The sequence below is a fragment of the Octopus bimaculoides genome, chromosome 12 (genome assembly GCF_046866305.1).
Source record: "Octopus bimaculoides isolate indiv1 chromosome 12, ASM4686630v1, whole genome shotgun sequence".
NCBI classification, from domain to species: domain Eukaryota; kingdom Metazoa; phylum Mollusca; class Cephalopoda; order Octopoda; family Octopodidae; genus Octopus; species Octopus bimaculoides.
This window is the reverse complement of record NC_142939.1, coordinates 44,779,887-44,803,795: the sequence shown is the minus strand read 5'-3', so window position 1 is coordinate 44,803,795 and position 23,909 is coordinate 44,779,887. Positions and strand designations below refer to the sequence as shown.

At 37.0% G+C, this 23,909-nt stretch overlaps 1 protein-coding gene across 8 annotated transcripts in view; it reads right to left on the bottom strand.

The window, feature by feature from the left end:
- Positions 1-23,909, bottom strand: part of LOC106873081 (uncharacterized) — a 53,394-nt gene that overhangs the window by 18,997 nt on the left and 10,488 nt on the right. For 2 of the 8 annotated variants that reach the window (XR_008265311.2, XM_014920312.3), the window contains exons 2-9: positions 17,417-17,642; positions 15,455-15,648; positions 13,189-13,273; positions 12,177-12,382; positions 9,467-9,551; positions 8,118-8,323; positions 5,475-5,568; positions 2,874-3,106 (exon numbers count right to left, since the gene is read on the bottom strand). Coding sequence is in view for 7 of the 8 variants with exons in the window: in XM_014920312.3 (XP_014775798.2) it covers positions 2,874-3,106; positions 5,475-5,568; positions 8,118-8,323; positions 9,467-9,551; positions 12,177-12,382; positions 13,189-13,273; positions 15,455-15,648; positions 17,417-17,471 (1,158 nt within the window). In the remaining variant the exon portion in view is untranslated. Of the gene's footprint in view, positions 1-2,873; positions 3,107-5,474; positions 5,569-8,117; positions 8,324-9,466; positions 9,552-12,176; positions 12,383-13,188; positions 13,274-15,454; positions 15,649-17,416; positions 17,643-17,862; positions 17,961-23,909 lie in introns of those variants that run through there. The other 6 variants (XM_089360979.1, XM_089360978.1, XM_089360975.1 and 3 more) reach the window with 5 other exon arrangements.

The following is a 23,909-nucleotide window of genomic DNA, read 5'->3' as shown; positions in this document are numbered from 1 at the left end:
TTCTATTACAGAAGGTTTTCCTTCTCATATCAGAGTACTCACCAACATGTTAAAATTGGTTGCATACAATTATATATTATTTAACACTTTGTATGACTCCAGTTAAAGTATGCATGTATGTACGTATGTATGTACGTATGTATGTATGTGTATATGTATGTATGTATGTATGTATGTATATATATATATGTATGTATGTATGCATGTATTTCTGGTATAGTCATGTGATGCATATGGATAAGGACAGTTGTGTGAAGAAATGCCACATTCTAATGGTGGAGGGAACCTGTGGAAGAGGTAGACCCAGGAAAACATGGAACGGGGTGGTGAAGCATGATCTTTGAATGCTGAGCCTCACGGGGGTAGTGACTGAGACCTTTGGTGATATGTTGTGCTTGAGAAGACCTGACAAGCATAGTGACATCATAGTCGTGACTGATGCCAGTGTCATGTAAATGGTGCATAAAAATCACCCCTCAACCGTTGGGTGATATACTGTACTTGAGAAGACCTGTCAAGCCATGTGAAATCATAGCCATGGTTGACTAGTACCCATTCTGGTGGCACATAGAAAGCACCATTTGAGCATGTGGGTGATGCCGGTGTCATGTCAATGGCACCCATGTTGGGGCCACGTAAAAAGCTCCCACTCCACTTTTGGAGTGGTTAGCAATAGGAAGGGCATCCAGATGTAGAAACCATGCCAAACCAGACTGGAATCTAGCATAGCTCACTAGCTCACCAGTTTTCAGTCAAACTGTCCAACCCATACCAGCATGGAAAGTGGATATTAATTGATGGTGATGATGATGTATATATATATATATATATATATATATATATATATATATATATATATATATATATATATATATATATATATATATATATATATATATTTTAGAATGATGGAATGATGGATAAACAGAAACAGGAATATGAAACATATCTATATGGAAAATTCCAAATACAATCTGCATGATGTAAGCAAGTCATATCTTTACAGCTGTTTCAAATTATCAGTGAAGGATTGATATAACAAGCCAAATTATGTGAGCACATTCAATACTGAAGCAATGTACACATCAAGTAAACTATATATACAATTTTTCTTAAAAATACATTGCTTGCATCTATTTTTTGTCCAGCATTATTCTTTGGTAGACATTCAGTTTTGATCCTTCTTCTAGCTAACATTTCTATCTCTGGAGTACTTCAGCATCATGAAGAAGTTGGAGTTTTTGTATATGATATTTCTTATCACTGCTTGATGACTATCCCTTGCTAGTATTAGCATTTTAGCACCCATTATATTGTATATGTATATCTATCTATCTATCTATCTATCTATCTATCTATCTATCTATCTATCTATCTATCTATCTATTTATCTATCTGTGCGAGGTCTGATCAATAAGTATCCAGAGTGGTGCTATAGAAACAAAACTACAACATGTACCAAATTGGTCCACTTTGGAAGCCACACACTTAATCCAGCACTGTTTCCATTGACAGAAGCATTTCTGGAACTTGTTTCCTGGGATAATCAACAGCTGCCTCATCACATTCATTTTGATTTTCTCCACGTCTTAAAATTGTCTTCCTTTCAAGTGGGATTTGATTTTTGGAAAGAGGAAAAAGTCACAAGGGGTGAGGTCTGGGGAATATGGTGGCTGTCAGACCAGGGGAATGCTTGGAAACGGATGCATTGCATTCAATTAAGTAATAAATAATATATATACATTATTTATTATATATATATATTATTTGTTATATATATATATATATATATATATATATATATATATATATATATATATATATATATATATATATTTATATATAGGGAGAATTCACAAAAAAAAACACAAGACGAAGACAGGTGGTGTAGACAACAAACAGATGTATTAGTTTAATGCTTGGAGAAAGAAGAGTGTTTGATGTTTCGAGCATAGCTCTTTATTGGAAAGGGGAAATGCAAAAGTGCCAAGTTGGAGAAGAAATCGTCTACAGCACATGTGTAGTTATATTACTATATATACATGAAGGTCTTGGCCAATTGGTTATAGTGGTGTAGTCACTTCATGAGATTGTGGTTTCAATTCCTGGACCAGGCGATGCATTGTGTACTTGGGTGAAACACTTCACCCCATGTTGCTCTGCAATTTCTGATTTCAGACATGTAGCACAACGTGCGTCTGTACAGGTAATGTCAGGTTTTTGGAGCGAGTGAGCTGATGTACAACACAAATATTTGATCATTATAAATGAGTCGTCTTTGCAGGTTGTTCAGCAAGAAATAAGTTGCAGAATGCTCATCTATTGTCTATAACAGCAGAGTCCACTATGTATGTTTGGATGTATGTATGAATGTATGTATGTATGTGTGTGTGTGTGTGTGTGTGTGCTTTTGTGTGTGTGTGTGTGTGTGTGTGTGTGTGTGTGTAAGTACGAATTATGTATGGGAATATATATACACACATACATATACACACATGTATACACATTCATAAACATGTACACATGCAGACACAAACACATGCACAATCTCTCACTGATACACACACAAAATAATTCCAATTAATGCAGAAAGCTTTTATGTGATTGATTGATTTGCAAGAAATAGGTGCCAAATCTACTTTATGGAACAAATGACTGTCTTAATAAAGAAGAACTCACTGAATAATAGTCTTGGGTGTATGCACCAGAGAAAACAATTTGATGGCCATGTCTGGAATATCTTTAACCCAAGGTTTTCACAATCAAGGCCAACCAGGACAACACAACAATAACAATATGGGGACAACAACAATTATGTTAAATAAGTAAATAAATATTTAAAATAAAAAAGCAAGCATGGTGAAAATTCTCACTTTGGATATATCAAAAGATTTGTTATAATCTTCAAAGTATATTTCAACCTCATCAATGCTTACGGTTCCAATATTGGTGGGAGCAGAGAATGTGGGGAAATAAGCTAACTTTCTGAATGTTAGTCCTTGTGAAGAGTTTGTTCCATTGCTGGTCACTCCAACAAATATCTTTACTTGTGTGATGAGGCTAATTAGTTTGGAATGAGTGGTTAGTTCTATTATCCACACAAGATCTACAAAAGAGAGAATAAAATAAAAGAAAAATACAATAAAAAATGGTATAGTAGTTGTGATACATTAAAAGAAATGTACTGTAAAAAAAAAAGTGGTGAATGTATGTATGCATATATGTGTGTGTACATGCAAATGTATAAGTCAAGCGACATATAAGTTTATTAGTATGTGTATGTATATATGTGTGCGTATGTGAGAATGGAATAGGTGACCTTACCACACAAGTCAAACTTTTGACAAGAACACACGAAGAGTGACCGTTCCTAAATTTTCCATTTGGCAATTCTTGATAGACTTAAATCTCAACCCCCCCCCACCAACCACTGTTCTCAATTACTATTAATCTTATGTTTTATTTTTCATTTTATTTATTTGATATATTTATATTTTCTCTTCTCCTTCCCCTTCTTTCTTCCTTCGTTGTTGTTGTTGTTGCTCTTCTTGTTTTTCACACATGCTTTTGTATTCTCTTTATATATATATATATATATATATATATATATATATATATATATATATATATATATGACTGCTGACTACTGAGGACATGCATAAGCTTGCAAGGAATGAAGCCAGTATGCTCCACTGGATGTGTAATGTCAGTATGCATACATAACAGAGTGTAAGTGCTTTGAGAGAAAAGTTGGACCTAAGAAGCATCAGATCTGGTGTGCAAGAGAGACGACTGTGCAAATGGATGAGGACAGCTGTGTGAAAATGTGTCACACCCTAGCAGTTGAGGGAATCTGTGGAAGAGGTAGACCCAGGAAAACCTGGGATGACGTGGTGAAGCACAACCTTTGAATGTTGGGCCTCACCGAGGCAATGACTTGTGACCGTGACCTTTGGAAATATGCTGTGCTTGAGAAGACCTGGCAAGCCAAGTGAGACCATAACCCATGGCCTATGCCAGCGGTGTAACCAGCCCACATATGCGTTGCTTGTGAAGACCTTTTGAGGCTAGTGAAATCACAATCAAAATCAAAATCACTGACATGGCTGATGACAGCACCACCTGACTGGCACCTGTGCCAGTGGAGCGCTAAAAGCACCATCTGAGCGTGATCATTGCTGGGGCCGCTGACTGGCTCCTGTGCCAATGGCATGTAAAAAGCACCATTCGAGCGTGATCATTACCAGTATCGCCTTACTGGCACTTGTGCCAGTGGCACATGAAAAACAACATTCGAGCGAGGTCGTTGCCAGTGCCGCTGGACTGGCTCCTGTGCAGGTGGCACATAAAAAACACCATTTGAGCATGGCTGTCGCCAGTACCCCCTGACTGGCCCTCATACCAGTGGTATGTAAAAGCACCCACTACACACTTGGAGTGGTTGGCATGGGTTAGACAGTTTGACTGAGGACTGGCGAGCCAGATGGCTGCACCAGGCTCCAATCTGATCTGGCTAGGTTTCTACAGCTGGATGCTCTTCCTAACGCCAACCACTCCAAGAGTGTAGTGGGTTCTTTTACGTGCCAGTGCCACTCTTGGAGTGGTTGGCGTTAGGAAGAGCATCAAACTGTAGAAACCTAGCCAGATCAGATTGGAACCTGGTGCAGCCATCTGGCTCGCCAGTCTTCATTCAAATTATCCAACCCATGCCAGCATGGAAAGCGGACGTTAAATGATGATGATGATGATGATGATGATGATATATATATATATATATATATATATATATATATATATATATATATATATATATATATATATGTATATATATTGTATGCATACTTGTAAAAAAAAAATCTTTTGCTATTTAAGCAACCAGTAAAACATACATTCTTTAGTTTGAAAATGGCTACTTGAAAGCTTGAAACTCATATCAGAATAAGTCACTGTAAACACTATTATTAAGATTAAAATAAAAACTATCCCCTCAAAAAGACCATCTCTACTCATTCTTTCAAAAAAAAATATATATATATATATATATATATATATATATATATATATATATATATATATACACACATACACACATATATACATATACATACACACATACATATATAAATACATACATACATACATATGTGTATGTGGAAGGGGTGTTTGCGTCTCCTAGTCTTGATGCTGAGCAATAGTTGTAAATGAGTACCACCACCATACAAGCGGTCGCCTTCACTTCAAATCTGATGCAAAGATATGTAATTTTATATCATTTGATTGGAAAATGGTTTCAGTGTTGGAAAGATTTAACTCTTGATAATAACATCAACACAGCAGCATGAATCATTTAGAATTCACCCTGCTCACTCTCTTTTTTTATCATTAACATCTTGTAAAAGCCACACAGACAGCAAGGTAGAACTACTTCATAGTTTCTAATAAAGTGACATAAGAAATATTTTCTATCAACTTACCATTTCTCTGTGAACATTCATGATAATGAGTCCTTTGTTTAAGAATATAACTACAGGAATATATAATGGAAGTTTCCAGATTCTTCAGTCTGATCTAAAGTAAAATAAAAATAATTAAAAAACAAAATTGTGTCATCTGGAATTACATTGGTTTAGACAGGTGTCACTATGTTCTGGATCTAGTAATGATACAGATATGAGAAATACCTGACTTATCCATCTACTCAGTAATTTCATCTCGACTTGAACTGAAATGTTTTCTCAAATATTGAAAAACGACCATCTTTACAGGGGCTCAGCAGTTTAGTTTCTTTACACATCATCATCATCATCGTTTAACGTCCACTTTCCATGCTAGCATGGGTTGGACGATTTGACTGAGGACTGGCAAGCCTGAAGGCTGCACCAGGCTCCAATCTGATCTGGCAGAGTTTCTACAGCTGGATGCCCTTCCTAATGCCAACCACTCCGAGAGTGTAGTGGGTGCTTTTATGTGCCACCGGCACGAGGGCCAGTCACACGGTACTGGCAACAGCCACACTCAAAAAGGTATTTTTTACGTGCCACCTGCACGGGAGCCAGTCCAGCGGCACTGGCAACGACCTCGCTCAAATGATTTTCTAACGTGCCACCAGCACAAGTGCTAGAAGGCAATGCAGGTAACGATTACGCTCAAATGGTGCTATTTACAGGCCACTAGCACGGAAGCCAGACAGCTGCTCTGGCAATGAACACGCTTGGACAGTGCTGTTAGTACTCCACTGGCGCAGGTGCCAGTCATCGAGTATGGTTCAATTACGATTTCACTTGCCCCAACAGGTCTTCGCAAGCAGAGTTTAGTGTCCAATGAAATAAAGATATGAATTAGTGAGCTAGCTACACTTCTGGCAGAGGTCACAGATTATGCTCTCACTTGCCTTGCCGGGTCTTCTCATGTACTGCATATTTCCAAAGGTCCCGGTCACTGGTCATTGCCTCAGTGAGGCCTAAAGTTTGAAGGTCATGCTTCACCACCTCATCCCAGGTCTTCCTGGGTCTACCTCTTCCACAGGTTCCCTCAACTGCTAGGGTGTGGCACTTTTTCACACAGCTATCCTCATCTATTCTTGCCACATGTCCATACCAGCGCAATCGTCTCTCTTGCACGCCACAACTGATGTTTCTTAGGTCTAACTTTTCTCTCAAGGTACTTACACTCTGTCTAGTATGCACACTGACATTACGCATCCATTGGAGCATACTGGCTTCGTTTCTTGCAAGCTTGCGCATGTCCTCAGCAGTCATGGCCCATATTTCACTGCCATGTAGCATGGCTGTTATTCTATTCTTATTCTAGCAGCTACACTTTCAATGCACCCTCCCCCACTATTAACTTGGTCACCTAGGTAGTGGAAGCTACCAACTACTAGATTTTCTCCCTGTGGCAAAGGCATGATTTAATAAAATTAAAACAACATAAAGGAATTATATTAATCCACAAATGACGGCATCGGGGACAGAACCTGGTCTTGTCCTCTTAATATATTCAACTTGAAAATATTCTATTCTAAATCATAAATTCATGTGGAACTGAATGTTGAAATAGAGTTAGTGACGAAGTCTGGTAGATATAACTTGTCTACATTTGGGTCTCTTACCTATTCTATTCCCCCTTTTGGATCTACATAAGATGCCTAGACTGCCTCTTGATATATCATCTCACCTCTTTATCAGTTCTCTATCACTCATTTCTCTATTATCCATCTGCAGCCTGTCTAACTAATGATAACAGTGAATCTCTCTTGATCTCTGTACCATGCAACCAATGTAGGGATGTTATTAAACCTGTCTACCCTCTTGTCTCTCTCACACTCTTACCCCTTCTCTCTTTCTTTCCTTACTCTCTGCCATTATGCTTCTGTTATAAAGAGTGGCACTGAAACTATCTGTACTCAATTTTGACTACATCCAGTCTTGTCCTCTGTTTCAATGCAGTCAACATTCCTTCTCTGTTGTCTTTTGTTACCCCTTTACTCCCTTCTTTTTGTTTCTGCTATCATACACCTGGCCCCTTCCTCAAACACATTCTAGTTTGCACCCACCATCACTCTACCTGCTATCCACTCTGATACATTGCATTCAGTGGAGACACACAACATAAACTAATGAAAGCAGAAGGCAATCTTACTAGTTTTGGTGTCATGATAAAATGCATCCAGTGCACTCTGTAAAGGTGTTAGCAATTGACTGAAGACAACGCAAGGTCAAGAGAACCTTTCAGTCTGGTCAAGAACATGAGAACCTCTCTATCGCTAGCACCATGCATGTGTGTGTCTGTGTAACTGATTACATTCTGCACTGAGGTGAGCGAAAGATGGTGAGGCTTGTTGAAATTTCTGTCAGAAAGTTGTCCAATGGCTCTGTACTCTCAAAGACAAGTGGAAAGAAATCTCCCTCGCATGAAAAACAAGAAAGCATTAGTGTCACGAAGAACATTTTGATTTACTGACTCATATGTGTGCATGCATGTACATATCTTACTGTATTTTCTCAAATCTAGAAACCCTGGAAACAATCAATAAATTGAAGTTGAATCAACCAGTTATATTCCGTTCTAACTGGAAATATATATATATAAATAAATAAATTAAAGGGTTTACTCACAGTCTTTTCTGGCCAAAATTTTCCTGTAGTTAATAACTCTATTCTTGACTTTCTATTCATTTTTGTGGGCAGGAAGAATGACGTGTTTGATGTTCTAGAATTTGTTTTAAACATTATTTTGTTTTCACCATAAGGCCTTATTGCAATAGAATAGTCATAACTGTCGTTTATCTCACTATGAATAACTTCAAGGTTCCAGTGTATCCCTAGAAAGTAATAGAAAAAAACTCGAGATTAATGACAGCAAAACTTCAAAGTTAATAAACATAAACGGATAATTGTATTTAGAATGAGGGGTATTTAGAATGAAACTATCAACAGATGATCGAAAAGACATTTATTTTCTCTGCTCTTCTATCATAGATTTATTACATTTCTTTTCATTTGAAATCTATTTAGATTTATTTATTCATTTATATAGTAAACAATGGCATGAGAAGATTTAAAAACTTTAAATAGTCTTATGTGTAAATTGTACACATACTATCTCTGGCAGTTTGGTACCAAATGCACTAAACAGTGCTTTTCAAACAATTTTAAATATCATCCCTTTTCTATTCCTTATACTTTTTCTATACACCCTGCTCTCTATTTTTAATGTATAAACATTAAAAATACCCAGGCATGGCTGTGGGGTTAAAAAGCTTGCTTTGCATCCATGTGCTTTCAGTTTCAGTCCACAGTTGTCCCCTTGCTTGTAAATTAAGATCAGATTTTTTTCCTGAATTCATAATTGATTAAAATTATCTCCCCTTTCTCTTGAGAGTCACTAACAATTGCAATGAGACATTTCTTTCCTTCTCCATCAAAACATAAAATTTTAATTAATTAAGAATTCTCTTGCATCCATCATTCAGTACATCAACCCCTTAAATTATTTGTCCAAATTCTTAAAATCAGAACAACATTATTGCTTTAGCCATTTTAGAAAATATTGCTTTTATATTGAACATTAGCTGGAAGAGTTGTTGCAAATTTCTATAATGATTTGGGTTGACTGGAGATATTGACTTTACAGTTATTTCTCTTTCTTATTGCTGACTGCACAACTATGACTTGAACCATTAAATATAGAATAATGTGTCTTTCCAAGGGATTGAATGGAAACAATAAAATCTGGTCTCATAATATTAATCTTTGTAGTTGAGCATATTAATCTTGCAATTATTATGCTTCCTTGCATGTGTATGTGTGCATGTGTGTGTGTGTGTGTGTGCGTGCATGTGTATGTGTGTGTGCATGTGTATGTGTGTGTAAGTGCATGTGTGTGTTAAAGGTATTCCTTAAGGAGGTTAAGAGAGAAAACAAAGTAAAAAAGAGAAGAATAAAGAATAAAGCAAAAGTCTTGCATTCTTCTAATTTCTGGTTTTCAGAACAATTTGACAGGACCTCAACAGCATACGTTTCTTGAAGATCTTCATTTTGAACAAATACCTGAAATAGAATTATTCAACAAAGTTAGCAACAGTGCAATGTATAAAATAGTTTGATTGTGATGATGATGATGATGATGATGATGATGAGGATGAGGATGAACATCATCATCATCATATATATATATTTATAATATATATATTATTAAACAATTAAAAAATTAAGTAATTGGAAAGTCAAATCAGGTTGTTGGAGGTTGCCTAAGGTGTATTTGGTATATGCACTGTGCAGTGATTTAGGTTGCAATCAGATCTGTGGAAAAATTTGAAGGTATGAAAACAGCGGTGGTTGCATGTACCTAGGGCCTCATTATACTTATTTAGTAGTATTGAAGAGTTATGTTTTAATATGTGGAATGCCTCTTTTAGGCATAACTTACAGGCTGAGCGATGTTCCTGCCTCAAGGCTTTTCACTCTACACACACCAGCTCAATTTGATTCATCTTGCTGCTTGTATATGTAATTGTGTAACATTCTCTCAGTTTTTCTGTTCTTTTTTGTCTTTGTTGTTGTACACATTTGCTTGTTTTCTCCCCCAAAATTTAATACTCTTAGCTTAGATTTTTGGGGCCAACCAGATTTGAACAGTCTCAAGTGTAACCAGCGGAAACCGTAAGGATGATTTGGAAACTTGACTGATGAGAGAAGACTGAGAATGACTCATCCTTTTTTTACCTGTCCATCTTTTTGTTGTTTTCCTGTCTGTCTTTGAATCATCTATCTGTCCAGATGTTTTATTGTCATCTATTGCATTCTTGTTCCATATTTTTGGATTTATATATACATATAGTGGTGTGTGTACACTTTTGCTCACCTTGTGAGTAAGTATGTATCTAAATTCCGCATGACTCTTTTACTCTTTTGTTTAGTCCCCCTTGGACTTTTTTCTTTCTTCTTTTATTTTTCTAACTCCCTCCTTCTCACATTTCTTTTCCTCCTCATTTATCTCCCTTGTACCTTTCTCCATGTCCCTTTGATTTTCCTTCTTTCTTGTTCTTCTCCTATTCTTCAATCCCTCTGCCACCTACCCCTCCCCTTTCTTTCCACATGACCCATGTTCGGCCAAGTATGATCTTTCTTTCTTGGCTTGACTGCCAGCTGCGAAGCATCTCTTATGTTCCTGTCTCATGACTTTCATCCCTTATGTTCATCTCCTATGTTCCTTCTTTCACTCTACACATGCCAGCTCAATTCGATTCATCTTTATTAGTCGAAAGACACCCGTTGTTATTTTCTTGTTGCTTGTAGTTGTATTTGTAATATCTAACCAAGCATCTGTGATATTAGTTTATGGTTATGGCATTCCATCGGTTACAACGACAAGGGTTCCAGTTGATCCGATCAACGGAACAGCCTGCTCCACAGACACGTGTACCCTTAACATAGTTCTTGGGGAGATCCAGTGTGACACAGAGTGTGACAAGGCTGCTCCTTTGAAATACAGGTACAGCAGAATCAGGAAGAAAGAGTGAGAGAAAGTTGTAGTGAAGGAATACAGCAGGGTTTGCCACCACCCCCTGCTGGAACCTCGTGGAGATTTAGGTATTTTTTCTCAATAAAACTCACAATGCCTGATCTGGGAATTGAAACTGTGATCCTATGACTGTGAGTCTGCTGCCCTAACTACTGGGCCATTGCGTCTCCACATTAGTTTATGGTAGGCAGTAATTGTATAACTGCAAAGTTTTATGTTCACTTCTAAAGGCTTAACGGAAAATTCTACATTTTCTTGGTAGGCTTATAAAAGCCAAAAATTCTTTGCTATTTTTTCTTCTTATAGCAGCCAGACACAATGTGTCTGTAGGCCCACATTTGAGAAAATAATTTTCATCTCTTAACCTTCTCTCTAAGAGATAATTCTTGTAACTGCTATGTTCTAAATTATATAAAGAAATATTTGACAGTTCATTAATTCACACACATAACATGTAGTTAACAAATTGTACATAATACATCAATATTTATAATGTGATGAGCTGGCAGAAACATTAGCACGCCAGGTGAAATGTTTAGCGGTATTTCGTCTGTCTTTACTTTGTGAGTTCAAATTCTGCGGAGGTCGACTTTGCCTTTCATCCTTTCGCAGTCGATAAATTAAGTACCAGTTGCATACCGGAGTCGATCTAATCGACCGCACCCCCCTCTCCCAAAATTTCAGGCCTTGTGCCTAGAGTAGAAAAGATTATACATCAATATTTATTAATATTTCAACATGTTAACATGACATAAGCTATGATATTCCTTTTGATTATGAATAAAAACAGATTTCAAGTCGACTGAGATTACAGAATTGAAAAAGCATTTTGGTATTATTTGTTTTACTAAACAACACAAAGGGTAAATGGCAAATTTAGGCCTGGCATGAAGTGAACACAAAACAGTGATGTTGAGTCATTCATCCAAACTACCTGCTTTCTAAAAAAGGAAAAAATAATCATTAATACACATCAGTGTGTTTTACTGATTCATATGTGTGCATACATGTATATATCTTACTGTATTTTCTCAAATCTAGAAACCTTGGAAACAAGTAATAAATTGAAGTTGAATCAACCAGTTATATTCCTTTTTAACTGAAAAAAAAAAAAAAAATATATATATAAATAAAATAAAGGGTTTACTCACAATCTTTTCTGGCCAAAATTTTCCTGTAGTTAATAACTCCATTCTTGACTTTCTATTCATTTTCGTGGGCAGGAAGAATGATGTGTTTGATGTTCTAGAATTTGTTTTAAACATTATTTTGTTTTCACCATAAGGCCTTATCTCAATAGAATAGTCATAACTGTCGTTTATCTCACTGTGAATAACTTCAAGGTTCCAGTGTATCCCTAGAAAGTAATACAAAAAAACTTGACATCAATTACAGCAAAATTTCAAAATTAATAAACTGAAAGGATAATTGTATATTTACTTGAGAATCACTAACAACTGCAACTAGACATTTCTTTCTTTCTTTCTTTCTCCATCAAAACATGAAATTCCAATTAAGATTTCTTTTGTATTCATCATTCAGTACATCAAGCTTTAAGTATTTTACCAAATTCTTAAAATCAGAACAACATTATTGCTTTAGCCATTTTAGAAAATATTACTTTTATATTGAACATTAGCTGGAAGAGTTGTTGCAAAAAAGCACCCACTACACTCTCAGAGTGGTTGGCGTTAGGAAGGGCGTCCAGCTGTAGAAACTCTGCCAGATCAGATTGGAGCCTGGTGCAGCCATCTGGTTCACCAGTCCTCAGTCAAATCGTCAAACCCATGCTAGCATGGAAAGCGGACGTTAAACAATGATGATGATGATGATGATCCGTGATTGATTGGAGATATTGACTTTACATTTGTTTTTGTTTCTCATTGCTGACAGCACAACTGTGAATTGAACCACTAAATGTAGAATAATGTGTCTTTCCAAGGGTTTGAATAGCAACAATAAAGTCTGGTCGCATAATATTGATTTTTGTAGTTGAGCATAGGAATCTTACAATTACTATGCTGTGTGTATGTTGGTGTGTGTGTGTGTGTGTGTTTGCATGCGTGCACGCATGTGTATGTTAAGAGTATTCCTTGAGGAATTTAAAGAGATAGAAAAGCTAAAAAGAGAAGAATAAAGAAAAGTTCTAAAACAAAATCTTACATTCTTCTAACTTTTGTTTCCCAACACATTGTGACTGGCACTCAAAAGCATACATTTTTTGAAGATCTTTATTTTGAACAACTGCCTAAAATAGAAATTATTCAATGAAAGTTAGCAACAGTGCAATGTGTAAAATAGTTTGATTATGATGATGATGACGATGATGATGATGACGATGATGATGATGCTTCTTGAATGTTATTCGCTGGTACCCCATTACTACCATCTTATCTTTTCTTTGATACTCTCATCCTCACTCATATAAATGTGGGGTAGCCAGGCATCTTTACTAGAGCAAGACACCTCTATCTCTGCTTATCTCTAGCATAAAATCGCTTTTCCACCCACTTAAATATTCTTTTCTCCTCTAGACACAAGGCCCAAAAGTTTTGGGAAGGGGGCCAGTTAATTAGATCGACTCCCAGTATGCAACTGGTACTTAATTTATCGACCCCAAAAGAATGAAAGGCAAAGTTGACCTCGGCGGAATTTGAACTCAGAATGTAAAGACAGTTTTAATACTGCTAAGCAATTAGCCCAGCGTGCTGATGTTTCTGCCAGTTCACCGCCTTTAGCGTGGCAATGATTCTGTCAGCTCATTGCCTTAAGTATTATGGGCAATACAACACGTCTTTTATAAAACAAATAATAAATAAGAATAAATGAGAATAAATAAGAATGAATAAGAATGAATAAGAGTAAATAAGAATGAAAGGTAAAGTCCACCCACTTAAATTTTGCCCCCACTTCTTTGAGAGATTTCCCTTTTTCTTGTCCTTTCCTGTCTTACAAGTTACTTGGCAACCTCACTAGTGCCAATGACTTGAAAAAGCATTAGGAAGGGTATTCAGCCATAGAAACCATACCAAAATAGATAATAGAGTTTGGTGTAGTTCTCTGGTTTTGTTAGCTCTTGTCAAATTGTACAGCCAATGCCAGGTGAAAAATGAATGTTAAACGATGATGATGGTCATCATCATTATCATCATTGTCATCATCCTTGCTTTAATGTCCAATTTTTGATTCTTGGATTGAGTCTTTGTTTGTTCTTTCGCTGAGTTTCCATTCATCAAATCCATTTACGAGGCTGTGGTTGGTCTGATGCTGTGGTATTAGACACCAGTGCAATGCGTCATACAGTGCAAATTGAACACAAAACCATGGGGTTGAGAAGCAAACTTCTTACCACACAACCATGCCTTTGTCCCCCCCTCCCTACACTTATAAATCTCTCTTCTGGCTTTGTAACTTATTAATTTAATATTTATTGTTTGCAAAAGTTTTTAACAACATAATACAATGATGGAAAGAACCAAATGGGTGATGAGTTCAATTCTTTTTAGGGATGAAAATTTTCAAGGACTTTGACTCCAAATCTATATTCAAATATATAAAATATAAGTTGTCATTGCAGTTATTATGTACCAGTTTCAGCATATTTCTTTGAAAATAGCATAATTATTGATGATACAGGTATACTAGTGTATATGCTTGTTTCAGTGGCATATTGGGTATGCTGCCACACCCAATGCTACCAAATTTCAAGCAGAGGTATAACAAAAGTTTTCCATTAAGATCGTAGTGGTAGCTGTGCCAGTTTCATGTAAAGGACACCCATGTATCATGGTCGTTGCTGGTGCCATGTAAATGACACCTGTGCATTGTAGTTGTGGTCGTTGCTGGTGCCATGTAAATGACACCTGTGAATTGTGGTCAATGACGGTATCATGTAAATGATACTTGTGTATCATAGTTGTGGTCATCAATGGTGGCATGTAAATTGGTACCTTGGAAATCATGGTCGTTGGTCGTAGTCATTGCCAATGCCATGCAAATGACACCTATGAATTATCAGAGTTGCTGCTAGTGCCATGTAAACAGTACCTATTTGTGAATCATAGTCCTGGTTGTTGCCAGTGTCGGTGGCATGTAAAAGCACCCATTACACCCCTGGAGTGGTTGGCATTAAGAAGAGATTCCAGTTGTAGAAACCATGCCAAATTAGACTGGAACCTGGTGCAGCTCTCTGGTTCATCAGCTCCAATCAAACCGTCTAACCTGTGCCAGCATGGAGAGTGGACATTAAATGATGATGATGATTTGTGATTAAATTAATGAGTAAGTTTAAAATTTATAATGAATTGGTCATTTTCAATGGGTGTGTAGCACACAGCTAGCACACCCGGAATATATGTCTCTTGTATGTTTGCTTATTTGCACATATGTATGCTTACTAGTGAATGCATATATATTTTGATTTAATTACCTTGTAACCAGTATACTCATTAACTTCGATGGAACTTGGCTTTTCTCTACTGATTAATTCAAAATTATTGCTGAAGCATTTTTGCAACTTTATACTGCTTAAGGTTTTCGATTCATTGTTCAAAGTAACTGCAGCTGAGTAGTAATATGCCTGAAGGAAACAAATTTCTACGTTCCACATTGTGGTTAGGACATCTGGCAAATAAATTGAGAAAGAAAAGACATTATCAATTTATTTTTTGAAAAATCCAAAGACTTTTTAATATGAATGAATCCAGTGAGAAAACTCATATGAAACACCGGAGTTGGTTTTGAAAATAGCATGAAAATCTAAATAACCATGTAAACTTGAATTCTTCTTACATTTTCACTCAAGAAAATATGTTTTATTTTTACTTGTTTCCTTTATGAATCAAGAATACATCTGATTGTATCATTATCTAATTATGATTTTTTTTTGCAATATCCACTCATATTTTATGATTGAGTGGCTAATATTAATGTTAGGGAAGGTGGCGAGCTGACAGAAATGTTAGCACACTGCTGAAATACTGTGCCTTCAGCAATGAAGTTTGAAAATATGGGGATGAGCTGGAAGAAAAGGGTCATGATGCCAATGGTCAAGGAACTGAATGGAAAAAGAAGTACGAAAGGGGAAATGTGGTGGGGAGGTGAGTGTCAGGCTCTTTTTGCCCACCGGAAGCATTGTGAACGGACGTCAGGGAATTCGTTCCCAGGCAGGTCAGATAGCAGCTGCTTATACTGGGTGACAGAGGTAAGGCAGGATTGCTAGAGAGATTACTGCTAGACTGGCATCGATGAGAGAGGAAGATAGGTGAACCTCTTTTCATTTCTCACACATGACAAGTTATTTCGGCAATCATATACAGATGTTGTTGTCCCCTATGATGGCAGTGAAGATAAGGATTGGCAGTGATGTCATCAGACCTTTCTATGGCGAAGGAGACATAGTAGCTTGGATTTGAAAGGTCAAAGTTGTGGCCATGCTACAAGGCATCGAAGATGTAGCAAGCTACATGGTGCTGTATTTGGAGGGGAGCGCATTGGCATTGTGCCTCGAAATTAATGAAGAAGAACAACCGAGTGCAGCAAAGATCAAGCAGTGCTCAAAAGAGGCTTACACAGAGGGAGAGTACACCACTTTTGCTAAACTAGGAATGGTCATATGGAACAGGCTGATGAATATGCTGTGGAGGTACAGAGGTTGGCTGTGCTGTCAGGTCTCACTGGAGAGGGACTGGAGAAGGTAGCATGACTGGCTTTTGTGAATGGCTTTCCTGATGATGTGTCAGTGCAGCTATAACAAATGCCAGGCGGCAACAAAATAGCGATGAGTGAGCTCATTATTCAAGCCCACGTGTTGATACAAAACACTGGATGGAAAGCAGTGGTGATGGTGGTTGCAGAAGCCTGTGCCGCTGCGTGATGGCCAGTGAAAGACGAAAAGAGACCTGCTATGGAACAACAGCGGCCATTCACAGGTCAGTGTTTTAAGTGCCAGGGATCGCACAGGCGAGGAACTGCTTGGAGCCAGGACCAGAAAATAATGAAGAATTTAGTAAAATGACATTGTCATTATCAAGCTGTTATTTAGAACATAATTTAACAAGAAATTTTGACTGAGGGATTTAAATTGGACCACTTTAAAAGAGGAATTTGTTTCATACAACTAGGTACAATCTCAAGTGGTTTGGTATGAAAAAGATTAAACCAAGTGATGGATGAAGTTAACCACCCAAGAAGAGGAACAGAAATACTTCCACAGGTTCCTCAACAATCAAATTCTATTCCATAGACTTTGGTCAACATGTCACTATTGTACAAGACACTAACTAGTCCAAAGTGACATACAGTAGAAACTGACCTGAAAATAAACTCCTTGACCATTCACAGCCTGACACAATGATTGCATAAAAAGAAAAAAATAACAAAGAGAACTTACCTGTAAAATGAAGAAAGACGAAGAATAAAATACTCCAAAAGGAAAGAACCAGCATGGTAGTAAATAGAAATGAATTAGATATTCTTGACAAATAATGATTTTCCTTTTATTTTTTTGAGATCTTGGCTGAGACTAAACAAAGTTGATTAGAATTTCTACATCAAATGTTCTTAAAGATGGGTATTATTAATTTCTTTACCTTCATCTATTTAGTTGTATTTACAAACTGCAAAGGAAGAAAATAAGATATAGTCTTTCGTCAGTTGATATAATACCTGATGTTTTATAATTCTTGATACTTCAAATAATTCAGAGTTTATGGTGGGGGAAAATACAAAATTGAATGTTCAGAAGGAAATCTGAGGATTTTAAAAAAATGTTCGTGTAATATTAGTGCTTCTCAGTTATTGCAATATACTTGACAGTAATGACAAAATCATTAATACCTGAATGATTGATGTATGTACACAGAAGATGTAGTTTTGTCCCACAGGCAATCTTCAAATTTTTCGATCCAAAGGTTTTTTTAAAGCCAATATTTTGTCTGCTTTGAGTTTCACCATTCCAAAACAGAATGTGTTTGTGTGAGTGTGTGTGTGTGCATGTGTGTGCATATGTGTGCATGTGTGTGTGTGTATGTGTGTGTGTGTGTGTGTGTGTGTGCGTGTGAAAAGAGAGAGAGAGAGTCAATGCATAAGATGGAGAAAATCTCAACATAGAAAACACTTAGCAGTACTCAAATGACTTGAACTTATTGTCACCGAGGAGCAAGTCAGCAGGGTTATGGCTATAAGGGGAATCAAAGTGAGCAGGTATGGAGGCAATGATTCAAATAAGCAACTTGGGTTGTAATGTACAATATATATATATACATGTAAGGATGTAAACAGAGAAAGCTGGCTCAATTTTCAGATAATGAAAAGTTAAGTGTAAATATATATATATTTTTTGGAGAGCAAACTTACTCAGATTACATAGACTTAAAGAATTTGAGGGGAGAAATGTAATCTGAGTAAGTTTGCTCAATGAAATATGTATATATTTATATTTGATAGGTCATCATCTGAAAATATGAGTCTGCCTTCTCATTTACATCCTTATACTTACATATATTTTGTACTGTAAAAGCCAAGGTTTTATCTGATTAAGTCATTCTATCTGTCTGTCTGTCTGTCTCTCTATATATACACACACATATATATATATCTACACACACACACACACAAACACAACTCTGCTGGATGCGTAATGTCAGTGTGCATACACGACAGTGTAAGCACCCTGAGAGAAAAGTTGGACATAAGAAGCATCAGATGCAAGATAGACAATTGAGCTTCTATGGTCATGTGTATGGATGAAGTGTCACACTCAAACAGTAGAGGGAACCTGTGGAAGAGGTAGACCCAGGAAGACAATGAATGACCTTCGAACGTTGGGCCTTACAGAGGCAATGACAAGTAACTGAGACATTTGGAGATATGCTGTGCTTGAGAAGACCTGTTGAGTCAAGTGAAATTGTAGTCATGGCCGATGCCAGTGCCGCCTGACTGGCACCTGTGTTGGAGGCATGTAAAAGGTACCATTCAAGTGTGGTCTATACCAAAGCCGCCTGATTGGCTCCCATGCTGGTAGCACATAAAAGGCACCACTTGAGCATGGTTAATGCCAGTGTCACTTGACTGGTTCCCATGCTGGTGGCACGTAAAAAGCACCATTCCAGCATGGTCAATGCCAGTGCTGCCTGACTGGTCCCCATGCCAGTGGCATGTAAAAAGCAGCACTCACTACACTCTCAGAGTGGTTGGCGTTAGGAAGGGCATCCAGCTGTAGAAGCCTTACCAGATCAGATTGGAGCCTGGTGCAGCCTCCTGGCTTGCTAGTCCTCAGTCAAACTGTCCAACTCATGCCAACATGGAAAGCAGATGTTAGATGATGATTATGATGATGATGATGATTATGATGATGATGATGATATATATATATGGTTGTGCTACTTCAGGCTGATGACGAGCAAAGACTCAGAAACATGTCCCTGAATGCAGGCTAGGCTGGGTGGAGGAGTTTGTCTCCCCCTCACAAACATAAGGACACAGGAAATGTGTCAAGGCCGACAGGAAGCGGTCCAGCTTCCTAGGACTAAATAGCAGTAGTATATTTCCTTATTGGGACTGTCACGTTAAGTTGGCAGTATACAACTACTTTATATGTATATATATATATATATATATATATATATATATATATATATATATATATATATATATATATACACATGCACACATATATCATCATCGTCTAACATCTGCTTTCCATGCTGGCATGAGTTGGACAATTTGACTGAGGACTGGCAAGCTAGGAGGCTGCACCAGGCTCCAATCTGATCTAGTACGGCTTCTACAGCTGGATGCCCTTCCTAACGCCAACCACTATATATATACACATACTCACACACAAATGTATTCTTTTATTCTTTCACTTGTTTCACTCATTTGACTGCAGCCATGCTGGAGCACTGCCTTAAAGTGCTTTTAGTTGAAAAAATCAGCCCTCAGAACTTATTCTTTGTAAGCCTAGTACTCGTTGGTCTCTTTGCTGAACCAAGTTTTTTACAACTTGAGCCTCAACCTGTAAGAAACTGCTTCGGGAACAAAATTTGTTTAGGGAGTGTAAACCAAGGTCCAAAATCTTTTAAGAAACAAGGTTTCATGGCTGGCTGGCAACGTATTTTTCTGCAATGTATGGATAATTTATTCTGATCACACTATTTATTAGCATTATCACGCGTTTGAGATTAAAAAAGAATTATTTCTCTATCTTTAAAGAAGGTCTTGTTTTTTGTTTATTTATTTTTGTTTTTTGTTGTTTGTGAAGAAACCTAACTTTGAGCTACTTTTTGTAGATCACTTTTTATTCACTGTTTTCTAAATCTGAGCAAAGCAAATAGCGGTGAAGTTTTTGATTTTGCACCCACCCTAGAAAAATTCGGCAACCCCTGTTCTTGAGCCCATGGGTTGAGGGTAGGTGAAGCTACATGAAATGATAATGGTTCTCTCAGGATGAATGCCACAATATTTGGTGTTCTAACAATACCCCATCATTGGCTAAGATACAAAAATTGCCATATATATACCCACATGCACACACAATTATACACATGTATACATACAAACCTAAGTTCACTCATGTGTCCTCAAATGCCTATGTGCCTCTTCGTAATATAATGCATATATATATATATATATATATATATATATATATATATATATATATATTATATATATATATATATATATATATACATACACACACACATATATACATATATATGTATATACATACACACACACACACACACATATATATACATACACACACACACACACACGAAAAATGCGTTAAATACTACAAAACATACACGTAGGCAGACACGGAAGGACCCCAATTCTTCATCAGTTATTGACTGAAAATACTAAAACACAGTTTCGTACATTTAATGAACTGGGAACTTTATAAATTGGCAACACCCACAAAATTTGTGTAGAACTAGGGCTTGAGCGAACAAAATATAGGGTGGACGTACGAAAGTAAACAAATGTAATTTGAAATGATAGATGAAGACAATAAATAACGCCTTACAGCCAAACATGATATTGATGGATTAATGCCTACACACACACACACACACGCGTGTGTGTATCATTTAATGCCCTTTCTTCCATATCAGCATGGGATGTCTGGATCAGCATGAACTGATGAGCCCAAGAGCTGCACTGGGCTCCAGTATCTGCTTCGGTATAGTTTCTACTGTTGGATGCCCTTTCTAATAATGCCAACCACTCCACAGAATATACTAGGTACTTTTCGTGCAGCAAGCAGTGGTGAGGTTATCAAGGGTATGCAAATCAAAGACTCTTCAAGTAAGTTGGGGTAATGTGTTGAGGAATATGTAAGTGTAATAGAAGCAGCTGTCTTGCTGAAGAGATGAATACATGACTTCCCCATCTGGGGAGAGAGAGAGAGAGAGAGAGAGAGAGAGAGAGAGAGAGAGAGAGAGAGAGAGAGAGAGAGAGAGAGAGAGAGAGGTAAAAGGGTAAGTAAGTGAGACGACTAGGTTAATTTTTCAGCCTATCATTACTAGAAGGCACTCATTCCTTCAACAATATCATTTGACATTTATTTTTATAGAATTTTAACCTTTTAGTATTTAAAGCAGAGGCAATGAGAAGAAGACCCATCAAGCTGAGCAAAATTGCAGTCATGGCAGATATCGGTGTCACACAAATGGCACTCGTGCTGGTGGCACATAAAAGTACTCATCACACTCTTGGAGTGGTTGGCGTTAGGAATGGCATCCAGCTGTAGAAACTATGCCAAATCACACTGGAGTCTGGTGCAGCCTTCTGGCTTACCAGCAGTAGTCAAACTGTCCAACCCATGCCAGCATGGACAACAGACATTAAATGATGATGATGATGAATTGATAGCAAAGTGTGTAAGAAATGAAATGAAATGCAAATTTAGCCATATGGAATGAAATCCTGGTTTTGTCATATATTGCTGAAGTGTGTGAAGTTGTAACATGTTGACATGTTTCCATACATTATAATGAGAAATTGAAAGAGAGAGATAATACCAAGTTCTACATATGTCTGAAACATTGGACGAAAGTGATACATTGGAAGAAAATCAAAATATTGCAAGAAAATGACCGCAAAATTGTGCGATCCGACCTTGTTTCCAAAGTTATCAGCATCTCCTTCTTTCCTGCTTTCCTCCTGTCTTTGTGCCGGCTTTCATTCACCTTCACCTACAGAACATACATACAGTATGAAACATCAGCATCTCTCTCTCTCCCGCTATCCCTCTGTCTTTCAGCATCTATAGAAAGCTGTTTTCTCTCTCCTCTGTCTTTTTCTCATTCTTTGTTTTTCTCACTCATACATATTCTAGAAGGATTACAATGTTAAATTTTTCTAATGCAAACATGTAAATGAAAATAAAGTTTATTTGGTAGCCGAAAGATTACTGAATATTTTGATACTTCTTACACCAAAATTGGCATCTCAGTTCTTGAATCTATAAGGAACACACACACACACACACACAAACTCTTTTATATATATATATATATATATATATATATATATATATATATATATATATATATATATATATATATATATATATATATATATATATATATATATATTATACACAAACATGACAAGTAAATAGACATGCCATAAAACATCATTTTGTTTATTTCAAATTGATGTTTTTAATAGTTCAGTTTCTATATGTAACTGTTTAATTATACCACATACAAAAGAAACCTTAGAACTGTCCGAATTTCAAAGACACCGTATTGTTAGTCAATCTGAAGGTGGACTTTAGCAGCGTAAAATCATGGAAAACCTTGGAATCCCATTTTCTACAGTTAATAGAGTGATTGTGTAACTTACCAGAGGAGGTAAGGGGTCCACATCACCTTGCCCTGGTTGACCAGGGCCCTCTAATACATGACCCTTCACTTTGATAAGAGAAGTGTGTCGAATAATCCTTGTTGCAAGGCCTCTGACATAGCAGAACAAGTTGATGTCAGTCCCGGAACAGCTGTCAGGTGTTTCCACAAACATGGTTACTATGGCAGAGCAGCAAGAAGGAAGCCACTTCTTGGTCAAGCCAATATCAAGTGGAGAAGAGATTGGGCCAATAAGATGGTGGAGAGGCCACTAGCATTTTGGGACACTGTATTATTCTCTGATAAGTCCAGATTTACTGCATTTTCTGACAGTGATCGAGTGTGGGTTTTGAGACTCTGTGGTCAAGAATTTGATGTAAAAAGATTGCAACCAAAAGTGAAACATGGCAGTTATTCTGTGATGGTCTGGAGAGTAATTTGGAGTAATGGTTGATCGGAGCTGGTGGAGTATGAGGGAAACATAAACTCAAATAAGTATGTATCCATATTGCAGAAGGGATTCCGCCCAATCTTCTCCAGTGGTGAAATGATTAAAGAAGACTCTTTATTTATGGAAGATGGGGCTCCTTGTCACATGGCTCAAAAGACCCAAGATTGGTTGGAAGAGAATGGCGTTAAGAAGCTTCCATGGCCAAGTTAGTCACCAGATATGAACCCTATTGAATACCTCTGGGCATAATGGAGAGGACACTTTGTAAAAAGAACAAGAAAGCATCCTCAAAGCCAGATCTTTTGAGAATATTCATCATTTGATCAGTAGCATGCCTTATCGGGTCATTGCATGGAAAAATGTAAGGGGTATGTCTACTAAATATTAGATATTCACATTATGATAATCAATAAATAATTTGAATTTATAATTTCAGATTTAAATAAATTTTAACAATTATAAGGGTGTCTATTTACTTCTGTTATGCCTGTGTGTATATATATATATATATTTCGTTTATTCTTTTTATTTGTTTCAGTCATTTAACTGCAGCCATGCTGGAGCACTGCCTTTAGTCAAAC